Source organism: Erpetoichthys calabaricus, chromosome 4 (genome assembly GCF_900747795.2).
Source record: "Erpetoichthys calabaricus chromosome 4, fErpCal1.3, whole genome shotgun sequence".
In the NCBI taxonomy this organism is placed as follows: domain Eukaryota; kingdom Metazoa; phylum Chordata; class Cladistia; order Polypteriformes; family Polypteridae; genus Erpetoichthys; species Erpetoichthys calabaricus.
In genome coordinates, this window is record NC_041397.2 from 84,162,749 (window position 1) to 84,187,271 (window position 24,523).

Here is a 24,523-nt window from a genome sequence, read left to right on the forward strand (position 1 = left end):
CATGCTTTTTAGATAAAACATTGTTAAATAGTTACTTCCAGAATAATCAATGCACATCATATACAGAAAACTAAACCTTCTTGGGATTTACTCCATCGTTGGTCAAGAGTCCATTGTTCAGTTCACAAAGTTACTCCCATAAAGGAGCTTTCACATTATTTGCCACTTCTGGCTTCTGTTATAACATACTGTTTTTTCTCTCCATTCTTTATGAAAATATAAGATTAACTTTTTTTTCTCAGTAACCGCTACAAACTACAAGAGGTAAGTAATATGTAAAAAAATATAAGTTTTGGGTGGAGTATTCCTTTATACAATTAAATATTGTGTAGGTGAATCAGATAACAGATTCAAAGAGGTCAGCATCACCCTAAACTTTATTGAAGGGGTAATTGTTTGACCTAAAAAACACTGGAGCTAATGTTCAACTAAGAATCTGAAGGTAATGAATTTAGACTAGGAAAAATTTCAGAAGCATATCATAACAAGGGAAGAAACTTGGATACATCACTATGATGTTGAGGTGTTTTTAAGTTAAGAGTTATTAATATCATTATACAATGTTGATGGTCAATAACCTACAGTACATACAAAGCAATGTAAAATAGTATTTGCCTTCTGCTCCTGAAACATTAGGCTAAAAGCAAAATATGGGAAGTACATGGGGTAAATAACATATAAAAATACATTTTTGGGTGAATTATTTTTGATTGACTAAAAAATATACAAATATTAATTTTTAGCAAATGGCCTTCTGCTATTTGAGATTGACTCAGACTCATTCTTAAAGGAGTTGAATCAAATTTTATTCATAAAATGTAGGAGACATTTTTTACATCATCTATTATTGTCTAGTATATATGCTGTGAATACTATGTACTGTATATGCCTTGATGAATATAAAGCATATAGAGTGGAGAGTCAGTGTTGAGATGCATCAGGAAAAGAGGTAAGGATTAATTAAAAATGGAATTACAAGATATGATATGCAGATGAAAAATGAGTGGTGACGAGGGAACAATTCCAGGCATGATGAAAAGGGTGAAAGGCCAGAGTCGGTTAAATAAAGCAGCAGTTACCTGAGAGACCTATGTAAGACTCCTTTGTGTTCTTCAGTTCCCTTTTTATTATAATTTGTGGTCATTTGTCCATTTTAATTTTTTTTTCCATTTTCCATCTTTGGACTTATGTTTTAGTAATTAGGATTTTTCAGTTTTGGATTTGAGGATATTTAGTGTTTTGTTTTTAAAGTCTTCTTGAAAGAACTTGCTAATATTATTTAGTTTTCAGTAGGTTTTTGTTTATTTTCTTGGTTAGGTATACGTTAAATATTATTTTTTCAGTACTTCTGTATTTCATTCCTTTCTTTGATTTATTATTTATGTAACTTAGATTTTCTACTTGGTATTTCAGTTCTTTCTTCTTTGTTGTTTAATAAATGGTTAAAATAATAAGTTTGTTTTGAGCCAAGGTTTTTGGTGGTTTTGGCCCTCTGGTTTGTGAATAAATCGTAACACTTCAAAAAGTCATAGCAACCAAGTGCAGCCTGGGACTACGGATCATGTCCTACTCTGACAGGATGGGGGACTCCAACTCTTTAGTACTAAACAGAGAAGGCTGTTTGTGTACTGCATCCAGGTCTTCAAAATTCTCTAAGACACTGATGAAGTTGATTGCAGAGAATTGTTTCATTTAAATCGGTAGAAATCAAGGGAAACAGAATTCACTTCACATCTTCAAGTTTTCTCATAACCAAATTTAGTATATCTCTACCCTGACATATTTAGTTAGTGTAGTATTTGGATTATTTAAAATGTATGATTATAGTCTGATCATAATTTTTTACGTTAGGAATTCTATTTTTATAGTTCATTTTTCATTTAGATTAGAATTACAAAAAGTTTAATTTATGTCAACTCCATTGTTTACACATCCTGTGACATATTGGGTCATGCTATTGATGTCAGAGGATATGACACTATAAAGATGGTGGTGTTCATTTCATTCGCTATCCCCCAGTTAATAAATGTAGGGAATATATGAAGAATGAAGTGTTTGTTGGATTTCAGGTAGGCCCTAGTCTGCTTTTTGTTTTTGGCGTCTCGATCTTTGTGCCTCCTTGTTCACGACCTCTGTCTGCCTTTTTGACCATGATTCTGGTGTGTTTTGCATCTTCTGGTCCTTTTTCAAATCTCAATAATCCAGAAACTGCTTGTATCAATACAGTCAGCTTCAGGTAATTCACAGCTATGAAATTATTTATGAAATATCTGTATCTGCATGAGATACAAACTAGTGTTGATCGGTGAACCTCACCAAAGTGTTTTTCAAAGAGAATATGCTGTATTCACCAATGGCGTTGTTCATCAAATATTTTCAATGAAATTCACTGTGTGGCCAGCTTGGACAAACATTTTTCTCAGTGCCTGATGATGCTTTGCGAATCCTTTGTGACATCACAGAGCTGTAGCAGTCAACCACAGAACTTTCACGCAGGTGTACTGTAAGCATAGTCCACTTCTCATTTCATGTCACTGCTTGATATGTTTTTTACATGCATGATGTTACTACTTCAGCGGGGTTTGCACCCCACATGCGTTTAGGGGTCATTAGTTGACCATAATGTGAATATTATGAAAATACATTGTTGTTCTGCACGGATTCATTGTATGATCTATGATTTCAATGTATTATGCCGAGTTCAGTGAAGTTTTTGAACATTTCCATGATTTCTCCGAACTCACAGCAAGCGAACTCTGCAAGTTTCATTCATCACTTGACCTGTCCTAGCATTAGTTTTTCTTGTAATGATCAGATTAACTCACAGATCCAGTTCAGAGAGAAGTGGACCTCTGAATTATTTTCAACAGACTTAAGAACATTATGCTGTGTTTAATCTATCATTATGCTGTGTTACTTTAATAATAGCAAACTTCAGTTTTTTCAGTCTGTTCTGTAAAATAGGATATTATGAGATTTGGACGTTGTGTAAACACCATATTTATACAGTACTTAGCAAAGTTATATGGGATACTGTAGTGTACCTGTTTTCATACAGAGAGGCAACACTGCAAAGCAGTGCAATACGCATGATTGGGTGCTGCTTCCTACAAGTTGTAGCATGCACTGTTGTATGGTAAACTTTTTATTTGTAGAGAAATAACGATAGAAAGCTCAGTATAGTACTGTCAGCTCAATCGCTTTGTATATGAGAGACATGAGATATACATACTGCATGCAGGAAGCTGTTGCATTTGCTACTTTCAGTTACGTCTGCTATGTCCTGTTCTCCAATAGGGATTTCTAAACTCTATTATAACCTTATGGGACTGTGGATGTTCATATATGCAGTCCGATGTTGCACGAACAGACATTAAGCAGCACAGAGCTGTATATTTCCAGTTTTGTTTGTCCACCTGCTGTTGAGAAGGAAGTAAACATCCCCAGTAAGTTCACCTAATGAACAGCACTTTGCTTGGATTTGAAGTCTTGTTACTTTCAAGTCCAGTTTAAAATTTTGTTCTTTGCATTTCATTATTCAGTTATTTTTTTTCATTGTCTTTCATTATATCTCACAAAAACATGAATGCATTTCAGAAATTTCTTCTGTGCTACCAATGATGCTGGTGGTCTCTCAGTACCAGAGGCTCTAACAACACTGTTTGGCATTAGCTTTAGAGAAGAGCACATTCTAGGAAAAATCAGAGGGCTGTTAGAGGAGGCATTAAGTAAGTGTGGTGCAAGCTGCTATATGGGAAAGGCTTGGACATTAAGCACTCTTATTTCACTTTTCCACTATCCCATACCTGAATTTCAAAAAAAAAATTTTTTAAGTATTTTTATCACCAAATACGACTCACACATACGGTTAGGGAGGCCAAAAAATGCATCAACAGTTTAGGACAGATACAGAGAAATGGCAAAGTTAAATCATAATGTAACTTTTGAAAACACTAGATCAAACACTAGTCTATTACAACATCCATCCATCCATTTTCCAACCCGCTGAATCCAAACACAGGGTCATGGGGAGCTAATCCCAGCCAACACAGGGCACAAGGCAGGAACCAATCCCAGGCAGGGTGCCAACCCACCGCAGGACACACACAAACACCAAGTACCAATTTAGAATCGCAATCCACCTAACCTGCATGTCTTTGGACTGTGGGAGGAAACCCACGCAGACACGGGGAGAACATGTAAACTCCACGCAGGGAGGACCCGGGAAGCGAACCCAGGTCCCCAGATCTCCCAACTGCGAGGCAGCAGCGCTCCCCACTGCGCCACCCTCTATTACAACATTTATTTTATAAATAAATCATATTTATACTTGAGTGTTTGCGTATAGTAAAATGCTTTCGTTGGATAAAGAGTGTATTATTATTAAGCCTCCTGTACTTCTTAGTAGTAAAACAGAAGTCATAAGCGTCTTAGATTGCAAAAAGCATGCATCACCATTTAAAAATAATTGAAAGTCTCCTGAATGGATGAAACTTTTGGATATCCATTGTATATATTACTGTATACTGGAATAGAACATGCATTTGAAATGCACCTCTATCACATAAAACTGAATGTGCGCTTCTATGTTTTTGACCAGTATGCAAGTGCACACGGTTGAACCCATTTTGCACAGATTCCCCATTTGTAATGTTAGGTAATGTTTTGTCCCAAAATTTAGTCTGTGAACCCACACCGCCACCTTGGGCAGCACCAAGTACCCTTGTTAGTTTACACTATTGTGGAATAATATGAACATTAAGTCCATGCCTGTGGAGACCCACAGCTTTTTCTCCCAAACATGACATTGCCTATGAGCGTCTCATAACCCATACTCACAGGGTTATTGGTATTTTCTTACTTGTACACATACCCACGCTGGCCTCTAGTTCTAATATAAAAAAATTCAAATTCCAAAATACTTCTGGCCACAAGCATTTCAAACAAACAATAGGGAATCTGTAGTGAATTAAAAAAAAACATGGTCTTTAGGTCAGTAGAACCAGGAGTAACAGAATTTGTAAAATTAAGTTTTCTTACCTTTTCATTAATTTTGTTACAGATGGAGTTGATCCATCTCTTTCATCAGCTTGGGGACTGTTGTTTCTGTGTCAAGAACATTGTGTATATTATGTATTAATAGGTTTCAATGTTAATAGAACTAAGTCTCACATAATAGGTGTAGCTTAAATTTATTTACTTTCAAAATCAACAAAGAAAACTAAATTTTTTGCATAAACAGAAATTTGATATTCACTTCATGATGCAATGAAACAGACTGTTAAGCTCTTCACATGCAAAATGTTCAATAATTCTGAAATGATTTAAACTGACAGAACAAAAAGAATCATTTTGTGACACAAAGTCATTTAAGATTCTAACTTTGAATGAAATACAACTGGATAGTATTCTGTTGTGACAGTTTGTAGCAACAAAATAACAAGATATGTCTCCCTTTTTGAACTCGTTCCTCTTGTTACAGTCTTGCAGGACACATTTTTAATCTGAGACATTAATATCTAAAACCTTATAATAATTTGTAGTGGTGGCACTGTTGCCATAGTGCAAACTGTTTGGCCTGGAATGGATTGTGGTGTTGCATGATAGAACACTTGGTGTATTCGACAGCATTTTCATTGTGGATGGGTTAAAGGTAGTGGCGGTGCTACAAACAAAAAGGGAAAATGTGCATTCTGGGATGGATCGTAGTGTGATTTTATGACAAAAAGTGTGTATTATATGCACCTCAGCTACTTTACAGCCTGTTAAAAATACAGAATGAAGTAAATCCAGAATAAATTTGAAACTTTGTTCTGTAAAAACCTTCAATGATCAGCATCTGTGGAATGAAGTTTACATTGAAAAGAGCTATACTGCAAAAAAGGGATCAGTGAAGCATTCAACAAGTTGGTTGAGCATCTTTTCTGAATTTTAGCATGCAGGTCTGTTAAGAAGCTAGAAATTATGTTATAGAAGGAATTTGTTTCCACTGAAGCGAATATTTTAGACACCCTTATCACTACACTATCAATGTTGCAGATTTACTTACTGTCCAAGGGAATCTTCAGATTTATATCGGTGAAGAATAGTCTTTCCAAAGTTTTCATCTTTTCTACAAAACAAAATAAAAAAAGCTCTCAAAGTTGGTTTCCCAAATTTTAGACATATATGAGTATCAGGGCTAAAAATGTTTCTTTTTAGGGGATTCCAATCATATGTCTTGGATTTTTTTAGAGTCATATCATGATATATCTCTATTTGAGAAATTAAATCATGCACATATAAATAAATAAAACAAACATCAATGGTTTATAATTTATGGTAAAGTAAAGCAACAAGAGCCACTTTTGCTGATATGCTTTTATTAAGACCAGTAAGTCTTGTGTTGTACTTAAACTCCTTATAAAACCCAAACTTGGTTATTTATTTATGCTGTATCTATCTTATCTAGCATTATTTCAGTAATAACAAAATGGAAACCTGCTTGCGCCTAATCTATTCTGAACTGTGACTATTCACAGCTGGGTCTTCTTGCTAGTCTACCAACTATCTGCCTGCTAGTAAGTTTCATCATAGAACTGAAGATGATAAGTAACATACATGGGTGGTTCAGAGACTGGTGCTGCCACCGAACGGATACAATGTCCTGGGTTTGAATCCCATGATCTCTTGTTCTCCATGTGTAGTTTGCATGTGGCTCTTGTGTCTGCATGGGTTCTACTTTCTCACTGATGTGCATGTTAGGTTAACTGCTAAATCCAGATCACCCCCTCTGTGAGTGTCAGCCCCGTGATAGACTGACACTCTGTCTAGCACTGTTTCCTGTAATTCATAGTATTGATGGGTTGTTTTTTTGCCCACCCCACCTCATTGAGTCTGATGGAATGAAAATGAGATGAAGTGACAGATGTAACAATCAACCTTTATTAATCCATAACACCGTCAACTCAATAATATATATACCGTCACAGAATAAGGAAAATAGATCTCTACCATCGAAGACATAAAAAGGGAGGTATTCAAAGTGTATAAAATATACAACACATATACTTAAAAAATGAGAGGTGGATAGATTGGGCTGGTTTGATTCATATCATTGCTTGTGAGATCACTAAAAGAATAGTACAGTATATTAATATAAAATCATTTACATGACTTTATGTGGTCAGTTACTGTGTGTGCATGAAAGAATTTTCCATTTTCATATGACCTCACTTTTGATAAGAATGTTTTACATTTTTTTCTTAATTTAATCAGTCAATGAGTTTGTTTACATGCACTTTAATAACCCAGTTTTTAATAGAAACCCAGTTTCTGCCTTAACCAGGTTACTGAACTTATCTTGCTTTTTGTATGTGCATGTAAACTCACCCAATTCTATTTCATTTATCGCTTCCACTCATTGTCCATTCAAATAAGAACTCTAAAAGTCACATAGAAAACAATGACAGTTAGATTAGAAGTTGGTAACTCATAGCAAATGAGGAAAAAATTGACCTTTTTATGTTTGCATTTACAGACTTTATGACATACAAAAAGCATTAGGTTTTGGTTCTGTGTTTCTGTCTTGATACTGCACTTACACAACCTCCTCGTCTTGTCTATTCCTTATCCAGCTGTTATCTTGAAGAACAGCTGTCTTCCTCTTGCTGTCTTGAATGACTCGGCTTCTGTCATTTTTATTTTTGTCTGCAAGAGAAGGAAACAAAACATTGAACTGTAATTCACTGTTTTCAAATATTGCACAGTTTAGCTTCAAATGTAATTAAACTGGTATGTAGTAATTAATACAAATGGACTAACAGAATTAAAAAAAACATTGAAATCAACAAGAAGTGAAACATTTCGTGCAAAAATGAATTTGCACCAAAACTCAGTGTTTCACTGCACAAACAAATTGCGAAACAAATGACATTTCACTTCTAAAAAGTAACAGCTGACGATGAAAACAATTTAGGAAATTACAAAACTATTAGCACATAAGCATCTGCTGCTCCCTCCAGTTACTCACTCCAATCAATATATTCAATACTAGCTTTGCAGCGGCGAAGTACTGCCTTAAAATTGTTATTAAAAAGAAAAGTAAACATTTTTAAACTGAGGGAAAATATATAAATAATTATTTGTGAAGGATCTCTTTGTATACCACGTTGTCAGTTCGGCCCTCCGGTTGTAATATGACCAAGCTGTGCGCTGAGCTTACTCTTGAGCATGCAACGTACAGTTGGCCATGTGAAAAGTATTCTTGCCTCAAATCAATGCCAACCTTTTGTAGGGTTTGTCCCTGAGACTTATTAATTGTCATTACGAAGCAGAGCCTTACTGGAAATTGGAAGTGTTAGAATTGAAATGGGAGATCAGAAGGTATAACTGGGATGCGAGGAATAAAAACTCTCTCCCCTGAGCCACTGCCAGTAAAAATAGTTGCCTCAATTAGGTTCTTTTGCAGACACGTGACCTGAAGTCTCGTGCCGTTACAAAGTTTCGGTGGCTGTACGCAAATCCACAATCGGCTTTTTTGAGCCAAACCTGTTGTTTTCGTATGAGCTGCTTTTTATTATTGGGATCGTACCTAGAAACAGAAGCTCTATTAACTTGTGGATTTGCGTGCGAATATTTAGCGGCAGCGTCTCTGTTAACTTGTGGATTTGCCTGCGAGTGTTTAGGGGCAGCGTCTCTATGAACTTGTGGATTTGCCTGCGAGTATTTAGCGACAGCGTGTCTATTAACTTGTGGATTTTTCTGCGAGTATTTGGCGGCAGCGTCACAAAGTTGTTTCCATCTAGCTGCATCAGAAAATGTACCGTGACGTCTGACACGTCTCCTTTTTACTGTTTTCTCACAGCTTGGATTGCTGCTGTCATAATCGGTTTGAGTTTCATGGTTTGTTTCAATTACATTAGTATTTGCAGGACTTGTTGTGTTGAAGTGACATTCGGCATCTGTCAAGAGTTGTAAGCATACAACCGGTTTCATCGATAACTTCGCATCCAGCTTTTGAGAGTTGAAACATTCATAAACATCAAAGTGTCCACTACTCAAATCGTCACCTGTGAATCTAAGATGTTTAAGAGGCATTGGCAGTTCTCCAAACGTGTAAAATAGGCAGGCAGCCAACTACGTGGGAGGCATGGGATGGGTGACGCAATATAGGCAGGCAGCCAACTACGTGGGAGGCCGGGGGATGCAGGACGCAGGACACAACCCTGCCTCACACGGCGACCAAGCTGCAGGCTATGGACGTATATATGTACGTAAGTAGGATTCAGTTATGACCGTTATGCGTAGAATTTCGAAATGAAACCTGCTTAACTTTTGTAAGTAAGCTGTAAGGAATGAGCCTGCCAAATTTCAGCCTTCTGCCTACACGGGAAGTTTGAGAATTAGTGATGAGTGTGTCAGTGAGGGCTTTGCCTTTTATTAATATAGATACAGTAGCTGCCTTATCAAATAGTGTAACAATGCTACAAATCAAAATTGCACAGATCAAAATTGCATTGTACTGACATACAGTAGTTTTATGTTCTAAGCCTCTCAAAAAACTTGCCACAGCTCCACTATAGACCTTGGCTGTCTTAAATACTTCTGTCTCTGCAAGTAGTCCCAGACTGGCTAAATCATGTTGAGCTCAGGGCTTTGTGAGGACCATACGATCTCATTTTAGATTCACAAAGCTCGTAAAGCTTTATGCCAAATCTTGCTTTTTTTGATGCAATGTATTGTATCCATGGCCTTACAAGCCACCTAACATCATGGTCCAGAATGTAAACGCTCCAAAATTTTACTACAATCGTCTGGTATATCTCCAAAATGTTCTTCATTTTGGGTGCTGGATGGGTATTCTCATCAAAGTCTTCATTGTTGGTAAAGTGCAGATATTTCATAATTAATGAAAACCTACACTCAGACATAATTTCTCCAAAGAATGGCAGCACTGACAGCACGTTTACAGCCCGAGTGATTCTCGGTTCTAATGCTTACGCAAGATGCATCTGTATAGTTGCTCAAGTGACACTCGGGACTAATGCGTTTAGCCCGGTTTTCACAGCCCAAGTAACACTCGGGTCTACTGTAATGCTAAGGAGGTTAATCAAGCACCGGGCTATATGCCTCCAAATATTTCATTATTTTTAACTGTAAAGTTGTCTATGAATATTTTTTCTTTCTTTAATATAAAATATCTTATTGTATTACTGCACATTTTGCAAAAGGAACGTTTCCATCCATCCATTTTCCAACCCGCTGAATCCAAACACAGGGTCACGGGGGTCTGCTGGAGCCAATCCCAGACAACACAGGGCACAAGGCAGGAACCAATCCCAGGCAGGGTGCCAACCCACCACAGGACACACACAAACCAAGCACACACTAGGGCCAATTTAGAATTGCCAATGCACCTAACCAGCATGTCTTTGGACTGTGGGAGGAAACCGGAGCGCCCGGAGGAAACCCACGCAGACACAGGGAGAACATGCAAACTCCATGGAGGGAGGACCCAGGAAGCGAACCCAGGTCCCCAGGTCTCCCAACTGCGAGGCAGCAGCACTACCCACTGCGCCACCATGCCGCCCCAAAAGGAACGTTTGGAATTCTAAAATATACTTTTTCTATTGAAACAATAAAAAATAATCTTCTAAGACAAGTATGTTTATGAACTAAAGTGCCTAATACTTTTGCGCAATACTCGTGTGTGTGTGTGTGTGTATATACAGAGTAATAAGGGAAACAATTTACAACACCAAACCAGGGGTCCAGAATCCAATAATCAAAATCCTAAGTAAAAATCTAAAAGTCTGAACAGGAGTAAGCTGAAAGTAAAAGTCAAAAGAGTTACAAACAAAAAATGCATAAGGGAACAAAATGGGAGCAGAAGAACACAAACCAATGTTAATACTACTGCAAACATGCAGGGGCTGCGAGTCCCCTAAATAAGGAGGGTGATTTGCAGCACCATGGCCTTGTGATCCGTTTGGGAGTATTGCTCCCTCTTCCATCAAAACACAAAAATATTTAATGACATTAAAAAAAAAAGAGAGACAAGCCTATTTAAACCAAGAAAATAAGCTAACAGAAAATGAACAACAATAATAGAAAAATTAACAAAATGTAAACTAAACTGAATGATTCAGAAAGAATTATCTTACCTATGTCAGAGTCATTTGTTTTTTTGAATATAGAAGACATCTTTCCAGCTAGGCGTCTGATCTAAAAGAGAAAAAGAAAAAAACAATTAAAATGCTGCTTGTCTGTTCTGAACAAAACATGCAATAGATGACCCTCCAGTAAAGGTGCTGTGTTACATCTACAGCTTCAGTGATACTGGAGCTTCTACTCCTCTAATTTTGTTCTTTCTCTGCTGCAGGACCACCAAAATCAACAATGTTTAAATTAACAAAGTTTATTATGTAGACTTTATTAAAACTTTATAAAAGTAGTCTGGATAACAGTATTCCTGTTTTTTACATAGCCAGTCATTATTCAACACGCTATATCCTAACTACAGGGTCACGGGGGTCTGCTGGAGCCAATCTCACCCAACATAGGGTGCAAGGCAGTAGCAAATCCCGGGCAGAGTGCCAGCCCACCACAGGGCACACACACACTCACACACCAAGCACAATTTAGGATTGCCATTGCACCTAACCTGCATGTCTTTAGACTGTGGGAGGAAACTGGAGCACCCGGAGGAAACCCACGCAGACACGGAGAGAACATGCAAACTCCACACTGGGTGGACCCAGGAAGCGAACCTAGGTCTCCTTACTGTGAGGCAGCAGCGCTACCACTGTGCCATCGTGCTGCCCTTTTTACGTAGATAATGTGAAAAAGCAGAAAAGTGTTTCAAATCCACTGGAGGCTGCGCAAATCAAAATAAACTGTCAGGTCAGTGTAGCTAAGAAAAAAAGAGTGACTCTAGGTGGATTGGCGATTCTAAATTGGCCCTAGTGTGTGCTTGGTGTGTGGGTGTGTTTGTGTGTGTCCTGTGGTGGGTTGGCACCCTGCCCGGGATTGGTTCCTGCCTTGTGCCCTGTGTTGGCTGGGATTGGCTCCAGCAGACCCCCGTGACCCTGTGTTCGGATTCAGCGGGTTGGAAAATGGATGGATGGATGGATGGACTCTAGTGTAGTGGATGTAAATACTGACATGTAGGTTAAGAGGTAAAGGAGTGAGGAAATTTAGAATGAAGAAGCATCAGAAGAGGCTGAGCAGAGCGGAAACTCTCATATGAGTGTGCTATAGAGAGTGCGGACAGTGGAGCAATTTAAGATTTCAAGATATCCACATGTAATGCTAATATGCGTGTGACAATATAATAGCGTAAACTATACTGATTTCATGCATTTATTAGGCCAAGGATGTAATTTAACGCAATAGCACTGTGCTGCAGTACCTAAGTTGCCATTGTCAGCGCACCCCTATTCTGCTGCCTGACAGTCACTATGACCTCCGGCACCTCGTGATTTATAAATTAAGCACTACTTACATCCGAGAAGTAGGCAGTCTGCAAAATGCAAGACAAAACTACTATTCTCACAAAAATATGACAAATATGACTTTGTTTTCAAATCTGTTACAGTAAGGATGCATAAACCCACTTCAATTGCAATTACACTCTACAGTGTATGGCATACAGACGGACCCTTCAAGGCACTGTGATTTACAACTGTCATTATCATAATCACATTCCATTAATGGCAGTCTAGCTCCTACTTAAATGACGTTTGTATTCAAAGTTCTGGCTCATTGTGATATCCAGTACATCTCTAACCCAGGTGCCCCTATACTGCACTTTAAACTCCTCTGTTTGCAGTCCCTGCTATGCAGTGCCTTTTATGCCCTGACAATGCTCCTTATTGACTGAATGTGTCTTTTTTGATCTTTGAATGACGTCAAGTCTGTTCTTGCATTGTGTGATGAACTTGCTGCATTGCTGCAAAGGTTAAACCATTTAAAACACTAACAAAGCATAAGTAACTAAATGAAGGTTAATCCAGCTGAAAAATGACTGTCTGGATTTTTAGACAAAAATCTGGGCCTTTTTATTTCAGATCATATCTGTCAATCAGATTTCCTAAAGTATAAGTAGGTTTCCACAAACAAAAGGCAAAGATCAGCTCTGAGGAGTCATCAGCCTCAAATGACAGTCTTCAACATCAGTGTCAAGAAAGCAAATCCTCAGGGCACAAGAGCAGGCGATTGTTTTTCATTCAGTGGGCCACTGAACACTTCTTTAAAAAGTGATGAAATATTGGAGTGTAAAAATTTAGAGTGGCATGGAAATTTAAAAATGTACCTGTAGGTTTTCCTGTAATTATTCATAAATTATGGTTGTGAGAGAACTTATGCCGTTTTTTCAAAAGTGGATAATATTAGGCTTGGGTTTAGAGTTAATAAAGTTAGACTTACAGACAGCAAAGAATGGTGAAAAAATGTAGGTTTAGCAAGTAATTCGAACCAAGCCCTAATCACAAGCACTTTAGAAAAAGGCAGCATATTTAGCAAAAGTATACACTGTCAGGGATTAATAGGCACCATAGTTAATGTTTAATTAAAGCTCAAGTTTTAACTAAAAATATTCCCAGAACTGCAAACATTTCAAATTCTGTACACATGTTCCGGATATATTGTTTTCATTATTTACATTATCGACTATATTAAGTAATAGGCGGATTATATTTGCGTGCAAAATAAACAGTTTTCTCTGAATGAACTTAATAACCTTTGTTCCTTTATTGTGGATAAAAAGTGCATTCACCTGTCTGCCAGATTCTGCAGTTATTATGTCATATATGTTGCTAATAATAATTAAAGTAGTACAAGCAATAATAATAATCCATCCATTTTCCAACCCGCTGAATCCAAACACAGGGTCACGGGGGTCTGCTGGAGCCAATCCCAGCCAACACAGGGCACAAGGCAGGAATCAATCCCGGGCAGAGTGCCAACCCACCACAGGACACACACAAACCACACACTAGGGCCAATTTAGAATTGCCAATCCACCTAACCTGCATGTCTTTGGACTGTGGGAGGAAACTAGAGCGCCCGGAGGAAACCCACGCAGACAAAGGGAGAACATGCAAACTCCATGCAGGGAGGACCCGGGAAGTGAACCCGGGTCTCCTTAGTGCGAGGCAGTAGCGCTACCACTGCACCGCCATGCCGCCCTAATGATAATCCACCTTAACAAAAAGATAAGTGTCTGTTTGTCTTTCTGTGTGTCCATCCAGATGCTAAGTCTCCATCCATCCATCCATTTTCTAACCCGCTGAATCCGAACACAGGGTCACGGGGGTCTGCTGGAGCCAATCCCAGCCAACACAGGGCACAAGGCAGGAACCAATCCTGGGCAGGGTGCCAACCCACCGCAGGACTGCTAAGTCTCTGTCATTCCAAAAGATGGCACATTACAAACATTTTTAGCAGCAAAATGCATTGCATTTATCGTTCTAATAGATGATGCATCACAAACATTAACACTGCTTTTATGACTCCCATACCGAATGGCATATAACAGAGGGATGAATACAGTGTACCAAAAATAGGGATTGCATGGTGCACTGCAAATGTTAACACTAAGGTCTATGTTGATTATTTCAATTCAGCCTGTCTTAGATGGGTAGCACAGCTAGTAATAATAATAATAGGGTGGCAAGGTGGTTACTGTATTGGTGCCCCATAATTCTGTTCTATCACAGTCAGGGTTTATTCCTTGCCTTCTGTTTACTTTCCTTTTCATTGTTCTGTTTGAAGTATTTTCTCTATTTAAATATTGTTTAGTATTTATGCATTGTATCTTTAATTGTCATTGTACTTTGTGGGTAGAGCCCCAGGAGGCAGGACCACCCTGATGCTGGGACCTGTAAGTATCTGATTTTTCTGGCTTCATGGTGGGGCGACACAGTGGCACAGTGATAGTGCTGCTGCCTCCTAAACAAGGAGACCAGAATTCAAGTCACAAGTGCTTTGTGCATAGAGTTTGCATTTTCTCCCCATGTCTGCATGGCTTTCGTTTGGGTGCTCTGGTTTCCTCCTACAGTCTGAAAATAGGTGATTTGGCATTGGTTGGTTATTTAGTTGTATGTGTGTGTGTGTGTGTGTGTGTGTGTTCACCCTGTTTTGGACTGGAAACCTATCCAGGGATTGTTCCTGTTTCCTGTTGTTTGTGTGCTGTGTTTACTGCAGTTCATCACAGGCCACACTCATACACACACATAGACACTCGCTTAGACAGCAGCCATCAGTTTAACATATTAGGTGTCTTTGAGATGAGGGAGGCAAACCTGAACAGCCCAAAAAAATCCTACATATGTAGAAATGGAATGAACAAACTCAAAGGCAGCAACCCATTGTGGGAACTTTAAAGCAGCAGTGATAACCACTGATATGCTAAGTTATACTAATCTGAAAGGTTACATTTACAGGAAAATCATTCTCCCCACCCATTTCTAGCCCTTTTAGGACCTCAAATCACTCCTAGTTTGGTGTCCCATCCCTCTTCACCCAGTTCTCTAATAGGGTTTGGGAGGGCCCACATTGGTTGTGGGCACACAGCCCTCCCTTATGCCAGGAGATGGACCCCAGTACAAAGCCACAGGACATTAATCCTGGTCAAATCAATTCATTCTGTGGAAAATTATATAAAAAAATAATTAAAAACTTAATGCTGTACACCGTTTAAGCCATGATGCTAAAAAAATACTGACAAAAACAACATACACTGATGAAATTTACATCTGCTTAGCTTTTGTTTAGCCTAGACAGGTGACCATCATAGTTCCTAAGAGCCCATTCCCACCTATGATACCTTTGAGCCATCCATAAAAACAAATAACCAAGTGGCTGAAAGGTAAAGACATATGAAGAGGGTTTATAATGGATGAAGTATCTCAAAGTAAAACAAATCTGATGGCCCTCTGGGACTATCTACTTTCTATTAGATAGATTTGCTGATTCACATTTTACCCCGGTATTAAACCAAACACATTCCTTCCCAGCTCTTCCTCTCTCCATTTTCATCACATTCTACAGTGGTACTGTCTAGAGCATTCTGACCAGCTGCATCACAGTCTGGTTAGGGAAGTGCAGTATCTTTGACAGTAAGGTCCTACAGTACAATGGATCATGCACACAGCAGAAGAGATCATTGGGGTATCTCTGTAAAGCATTGCATCTGCAAAGCCTATGGCATTATGAATTACCCCTCCCACTGTCTCTTTGTCCTACTTCCATCTGGAAGAAGGTACTGTAGCATCCAAACCAGTACTACCAGGTTCTGCAACAGCTGCTACTCCTTGGCTACCCAGACTCTGAACTCCGTGCTGTCCCCTTGTTTTCATATCCTGCTATATGTAGTACATTTGTTACTACTGTTGTTTTTATTATTATTTGATGTTATTATTTATTCATTTTTACTATCTATTTCAAATAATGATTTATTTATCTATTTATATTATAGTATAATTCTTTTGTTGTCTTGCAGTTGTCCTGTATTTATGTATATGTTGCACTGCGGTCTCGGAGAATGTTATTTCCTACCATCGTAGGATGCAATGCTGTGTATGAATGGTATGATAATAAAGTTACTTGAATTGAGTTGGCTGCCTGTGTCCCCCCGACCTCTGTTTCCCCAAACTTGTCTTCCCAACTCCAAGCTTAATCAGTCATGTAACCATTTCCTTGGTCAGAACTGCCCTCCAGAACAACTGAGGCCATGCTCCTGACCCTTTCCTTAGCCATCCTACAAATATTTGTACATTCCCATGCCATCCAGAACCCCAGATCTCTAAAAGGAGCAGACACCCCCCAAGTCACCTGCCCATTATAACAAGAGCGATGCTGCCACCTGTCATCCATTTCTGGAGTTGTCATTACACTCTGCCGTTTATGTTCCTTGTACAGCCATGTCTATTACCCTTGCCTAAACTATCTGTTTCAAAGACAAGGATGTGTAGGGCCCTCTTTCTATGGCATAGCATCCCTTATTCAGTGCAGCTTTGACCCTGACCTGGCACTTTTTACAGTTCTCAGCTTTATACACTGTACATGCATCTGGCCAAAAATAATTGGTCTTGAATTACATTTTGTTTTGTAAACCTTATCCATTTAAGAATGATATATTAATTGTCTTTAGTAGATAATAATGACCAATACATCCTTGATAAAATGACTGGTCCGTAGCACGAAGAAAAACCTAAGAACCACAGACTTCCTCCTGCTGCATTAGGCTTTTAGGTTATTTCTTAATATAATGTTAGATAGAACATTGGGGGTCTAAGGATAAAGCATTAGTGCACTGCAAGGCACTAAAACCACAAGAACATTTCCGAGATGGTGAATGGTTCACAAAGATGTGTACATAATAATACACAACTACATAAAAGGCCAATGAAATCAGTCACATGTCAGTTCATTTCATTGATATTGCGTCCACAATGCTCAGCTGCCTAATTGAGCAAGAAGTTTCATTAAAACCTAAAATCAGTCGCTAATCTGATGATTGATTATAGGTGTCGCAAGTTCAAAGGAGCTGCCAGAGTTGTTGTGCTCCGAAGAAGGCACTGAACAGTGAGAGTAAAAGGGCATTCCTGTTCACTAAAATTCACTTTTGTATTACATTGAAGTAGACAGTCTCATAGAAAAAGTGCCACTGCTTACAAACCACACAATCACACAAACCAGTGTGATTTCATAGTCTGTTAAGAGAAGAAAGTAGTTTAAAACACCATTAGATGTAATTTAGTGATATTTGTGCTGAGTCTTGGTCAAATCCTACATTTTGCTAAAAAAAACTGAGTATAACAAATCAAAAGTGCCAACATAGTATTATTATTTATTTGTTTTTTTCTTCATTGATGAAACTTGTAAGCTTGAAACCTCCAAAATATAGCTGTAATTGATTTGGTCGCAAGGTCTGTCCAGAAAATGTGCACACAAAGGACAGCCTCATGTCTACTTGAGTGCCAGGCTTCAGCCTACATGTGGCAAAAATGTGCTTCACTCTCAAAGATAGAAAAAAAATATTTTGTGAGTCCAAAAACACTCTCAAAATGCTCCATGAGGGTGGGGATCACCATCAACCCCTGGCTTGTATAGAGCGAGGTCGTAAAAGATCTTCATAAAAGTAGCATCGATTGACAGAAATAAGAGTATACAACAAAAGGATCCAAATCAAAATCCTGAAGAATAATCAAGGAAAGAAGCAAAAAGTCAAGAACCATTGAAAAAAAACAAAGAAAATGATAATACCACCACAGTGCACATTCGAAGGAGCAGTCCAGGACATCGATTCCCAGCTTGTTTTTATAGGGATGGGGTGATCCCTTAAAAGGTAAGTTTAGCATTTTTTAAGTTAGAGCTTTTTCTTCACAAACATGGTATGCCAGATCCTCTAATCTACATACTCCACAGTGCCTACTCCCACGGACAAAGCTGGCACCACAGTCAGAATAATATTTTTTGATCTTTCTGGTGCCTTTAACACCATTCGGCCTTATGGACTAGGGAAGACTATGCATTTTGATTCCCCCACAATCTCCTGGATCATGGACTGCTTGTGTAACAGACATCAGTTTGTGATGATGAGCAAGTATTTGTCAGAAATGGGGGTGTGTGATATTGGTGCACCTCAGGAAACTGTCCTGTCTCCCTTCCTGTTTACCCTCTACACAATGGACTTGAGGTACAAAACCAGTGCCTGCTATCTACAGAAGTTCTTAGGTGACTTCTCCATAACACACTGCATTAATAATGAAAAAGACAGAGTACAGGAGGCTTGTGGAAGACATTGTCTTGCGGTGCAGGGAGAAGAACCTGCAGCTCAACATCCAACAAGACAAAACAGTTGATGGCGGACCACTAATGTGCCAAGGAGCCTCTGAGACCAGTCATCATTCAAAGGGAGGGCATGGAAGAGGTGCAGAGCTACAAGTATCTGGGAGTTCACCTAAACAGCAAAAAAGGACAGAGTAGACTGTACTTCCTGAAGAGACTCTGGAGTTTTGATGTATCCAGCAAGCCAACTGAGATGTTTTAGCAGTCCGTAGTAGCCAGTGTATTGTTCTATACTGTGGTCTCCTGGGAAGCAACTTGAGTTTAAAAGACATAATGCCTGGACAATCTTATCAGGAAAGTCTGCTCCATCACAGTCCTAACCATGAACATGCTGGAAACTGTTGTAGAAAAAATGATGATGGCAAAACTGAATGTCATCATGAAAAATCTCCTCCATCCCCTCCAGGAGGTGCTATCTTGGAGCACTTTAAGTCACAGGCTCACTCCACCATGATGTGCTAAGAAGCACCTCTGAGGGTCTTTTCTGCCTGCTACTGTAATGCAATTCAAGACATCCTTCCCAGACTAAATACGTATACTCTTTAATTTGCTATTTCTGCACAAATATGTATTGATTATTAATTACTTATTTATTTATCTACAGTATCTAGTATATTGCCATGTTTATATATTGGTCTACTATTATTAGGGAGTGCTATGAACTTTATTTTTATAGGGTGCTTTCAAAGGGCTGATAGTAAGGGTGCCCATAAGCAGAAGAAACAAGTGTGCCCTTGTGAAGTAAGCAATACGATTCCCCGAGGTAGCAGAGGGCAGTCAATCCAGTATTTACAAGAGTTGGTTGACCTTTTGTTAATAGGAGGATTCTGCCTGTTAAGCACCCTGATCTCACTGAATAACAAGAACTGGAAGGATTTAGATTAAGTGACCTCCATGTTGATGGGTGGCAGCAAAGGTCTTCTTTTATTTACACAGGGCCTTCTCCTACTCCTTGTAATAGGCAAGTGACCTTAGGATGGGATTCAGGATTGGAGGGACACCTGGGGCCAGCAGCATCTGTTGATATGATGTCATCTCCATCGTTGCTACTTGTGATGTCTTCACACACTCACTTTAAATGTTTGCTGTACAAGCATCCCAGTATTAGATCACTTTACCCTTTCTTTTACTAGTGCAGAGGAAGTTCAAAAGCACTTCTAAGAAGATATTAGTGTTACCACCTTCACTTTTGTTCATTTACTGCATTTTTAGTTTATTGCCCTGGTTTTGAAGATCATCTTTGTCTTTCTACCTTCTGGTTTTTGCCCTCTTGCCTTTCCCTGACTATATACTTGCTTGTTTGTTCTTTGGTTTCTATTTTCCTGGTTTCATTCTTCTGATTATACCTCCAGGCAATCATAGCACTATTAATTCAAGGATAAAACTAAAAAAAATTGAATACAAAACAATATTGTCTCCTAGAAATGCAATATGATAGGGTGGCACCATCAAGAAAAAGCTGGCTCACATTATTACCATTTTCATTTATCTGTCCTTTTGTCTGTTGATTTATGTGTTGTTTACTAAGTTAGGTAATGATGATTTGTTTTACACTGGATAGTTTTACACACACACACACATTCATATCTATATATATGGAGAGAGAGGGGAAGAGTATATACTGTATATAAATGTGTGCCTGCAAGCAAAACAGCTGGGTAGTAATGGCAGCATAAACACGTTTGCTCTGGAGTCCTGTCCAGTCGAAGATATGAGGGTTACATTGAATAATCGTAGACTGCTCAAGTAAATGTGCCCAGTAATGAACAGCCACCCCATCTCGGTGGGTTCCTTCATTTCCCCTGTCTTAAAAAGGAGGTACAGAAAATAAACAATCAAAAAAGAACTGTTTAGATATTTAAGAAATTCAAAATAGTGTTATGTGTTGCATGCCAACTATCCACTTCTTTTTACTGGTACAGAACGCAGTGTTCGCTTGCTTCATATTGCTGAGGATAATATGATCTGCCTAAAAATTTCTAATCTATGTCTTTCTTCAGAGGAGACAGCTGCCAGTCTTGTAATAACATATGTCTAATGAAATAAATATAATTATCACAATTCAATGCTAAATGAACCCCTGCAAACATGTTTGGTTTTGACCAACATGTTATGTTAAAGATTAAAAAGTACAATAGCGAAAGAGTGAGCTAACTCTTTAAATTTGATGATACACAGCATGACATTTACATGAAATCTTAAAGTAGTGTAAAGCAGTGCCCAGTCAGGAATTACACTGCAGGGTAAAGAGACCACCTCAGGATAAGAGCAGAGCCATGCTAGAACCTTCTAATTTCAGATCAAAAGTCCCTGGCAGGAACAGTTTTTTATCAGCATGCCAGGCTGAGACAGAATACCACCAGGGGTTGTAGTTTCCTTTGTTGTAGTGAATATCACTAGAGTATTGACTCCAAGGAAACAAATGTAAGAAGTTGGAAGCAGGTAAATATACCGTAAGTAACACACAAAAACATTTGCTGCTCCAGTAGATTTGAATTTTAATTTACACTTATTAAACCCACTCCTACATATGAGCCCAGTGCACTACACAATAATCAGAAATACTTATATATATATATATATATATATATATATATATATATATATATGTGAAACAAAAATGCACCATAAACACAAAATGTAATATTTGCCAGATGACAGCAAGGAGCCCTCTTTGTCATACAGAGCAGAATACAAGCCACTTGGTGGCCTCTTTACTTCTCAGGGGTATCACAACACATGTGTGACCCCTCTATGTATCGCTGGAGTTTGCCCCAGAAGTAAGTTCAATATGAGGTCTAAAGCAGCTTGTTTATTATGGGCTTCTGGGTGGTGAGTCAGGACAAGGGTTCAAATGGAGGGGATTAGAAAGGCCACAATAATGAGAGGAAGTAATAGGAGAGGAGTGAAGACTTTAGAATTTGTTTGTGGGGCTGAGATAGCCAACGTTTAAAGTACAACACTTAAAGTTTATTTCATTGTATCTGTTTTTATTCATATGAACAGAAACCAGATATATTTAGGTAAGATGGCTGACAGAAAGGATATGTGCCTCTCACATAACACACGAGACAAGCTGGTTGATCGACGGGGAGACAGATTCACTAGGTTAGCAATATGACAAGAAGATAAGCAAACAAATCAAAGCAGGATATTCAGGCAAAGAAGGAGTGTGCAGTGACCCAAAAGTTCAGTTTCTGGTTTAAAGTGGCTGTTCTATTTTCTGTGATTGATGAACCAGCAAACCAGAACATACCCATGTTTGGAGCTTGAATGATCGTGTTTCAGACTCTTGAACTGTAGGAAATGTATAAATACTTAGCCACTGCCCAAAACAGCAGAGCTTACCTACAGAGGGATGGAAGACATCGCTCCTGCCCATGTGTAGGACAACATGCTATTCGACTCTCGGTCAAAGACTGGACAAGTGCCCATTGCAGGAAACCCCGACTGCATCATTCTTTGGCCAAGTATAGCTCTCTTTTGACTGTTATATTATTGTGTTAAACCAATATTAAACAGAAGCAAGCAGTAATCTTCCGTTAGTGTTACTGATTTTGATCACCACCATATCACTATATATATATATATATATATATATATATATATATAAACAAAAAGGCCTATCAACACCTGTCCTGACACAGACAGACACGGGAGGCATACTTATAAAACAAATAAATGTTTTTTATTTATTCTTCACCATGTGGAAAACGCCTTCCCCGTTTCTCACAGGCACAACACAGTCCCAGTAAGCACTGAAACTGCTGGTCCTTTATATAGTTCACCCGGAAGTGCTCCAGGTGTTTGATTACGCATTTCCGGCAGCACTTCCAGTTGTGGAGGAAGAATTGCCCATAATGGCTCACCAACTCTTGCTGCAGGAACCCCCATTGCGGCACCTGCGGATCCCAACAGGTTTATATCAAACTCCAACTCCCATGAAGTCCTGGCTCTGGCTCTTGTTCCCCCGGTCCTCCCATATATATATATATATATATATATATATATATACCAGTAATGGCGGACTGCACGATAACTTGCAATGAATGCACTTGACTTATAATTTTCTTACTCTTTCTCTGTACATTTAGCATTCGTTTGCTCAGAGGATGATGTGCTTGCTGCTTCCTGAGCAGCTCTTCTTTTCTCCACATCTTTTCGCGTTAACACTGATTAAGTCAGTTTTCGTGTTGCAATCATTTTTCTCATAAGCTGGCACTTAAGTGTTCAGTCTGTCTCAAGAATGATTTAAAATATGAAGAGGTAGAGGAAGTGATGGCAAAGGTGGTAGGGATGAGAACAGCGGCCATATGAATGTGCCGCACAGCCGCCCTGCTGGCCGCTGCCAAGAGTTGATTCTACAATAAAATAAAATAAAAAGAGGAATAACCTTGGAGGTTAATCATCACCCTGAAAGCGGATAGTAGTTCTCACGAAGTATATGTGTACCAAATTTCAGGTCAATAGTTCAAACGGTTTGCAAGCTACAGATGATTTAAAATCCTGGACAGACAAATGGACAGCCACGGTAGCATATTATATAAGAAGATATATATATATATATATATATATATATATATATATATATATATATATATATATGGATTCTGATGTTATATCCCAGTTTTTTCGTCTAGCAACTCCCATTGTGCTCTGCGTGCTTTATTTCCTTTTTTTAAAGTCTTTTTGTTACAAGAATTTTGGCATCTTGGCACATTCATTTTGGTTCTGTGATGGTTCAAGAATACCCCCAGTTATCCCCAGTAGACACATCCACAGGTGACATCCTACTGAAATCTTTCTCCGTTTTAACATTTCCAACTAGCCGCCCCTAACACCAGCCTGCCACATAAAGACACAGCATTTCCAAGATTGGCCCACAAAATAATGATAAACTCTTTTCAGAGAGGAGGAAGACCACTGCACGGTGATGAGGAGCTCGTACATAATCATTCACCTCACGTCATGAAACTTCAACTTGCTATATGATAGGTAAGAGTTTATGATTTTTTTTTTGTTTTGTTTGTTTTTTCTAGAAAACGAAAATGCAAATACTTTCAATTTATTGTCTTACTTCATCTGATGCCGGGTTGATGGACTCTTGGGTGGAGATAGAAATCCTAGAAAAGGATCATCGAGGCCAGAGTGTATATGGGTGTGTATATAAGTGCCTGAAGCATGCCCCTTTGCTTGACATCCAAGCCTTATTGTCAGTGTCACTATGAACTTGAGGTGAACAGAGCAATTTTCAATTGTAAGTGGAATCCAGAGCCAAACACTGAAGGCATTTGATGAACATTTGGAGACATACACTTGCAACATGTTCAAAGAGGATCTGGCTTTAATAAAGTGGAGTGTTAGCCACATTGTCATTAGCTTTGTTACATGTGCAAGGTGACGCCATGTGTGCAGCACATAACAGAAACAAATCTAAGCATAAATTAAGGGAGCTTGCCATCACCCCATATGGTGGATCTGATGCATTTTCTTAATGTGCATAATTAATATCATACACTTTGGGGCATATTAAAATTGTCAGGGCCAAATCGACCGTAATACATTCTTTCTAGCAAGGAAAAAGATCTGGGCTGGTAACTCAGAGGTTGCCGGTTGGAATCCTGGCAGTGACGGAAGGAATGCTACTCTGTTGGGCCCTTGAGCAAGGCCGTTAACTTGTAATTGTTTC

The 24,523-nt window shown here is 38.7% G+C and overlaps 1 protein-coding gene across 1 annotated transcript in view; it reads right to left on the reverse strand.

Annotated features, from left to right (window-relative positions):
* scel (sciellin) overlaps positions 1-24,523 on the reverse strand; it is a 77,321-nt gene that overhangs the window by 47,162 nt on the left and 5,636 nt on the right. The window contains exons 2-5 of the mRNA XM_051926600.1: positions 11,145-11,205; positions 7,584-7,689; positions 6,050-6,112; positions 5,041-5,106 (exon numbers count right to left, since the gene is read on the reverse strand). Coding sequence (XP_051782560.1) covers positions 5,041-5,106; positions 6,050-6,112; positions 7,584-7,689; positions 11,145-11,205 — 296 coding nt within the window. The remainder of the gene's footprint in view (positions 1-5,040; positions 5,107-6,049; positions 6,113-7,583; positions 7,690-11,144; positions 11,206-24,523) is intronic.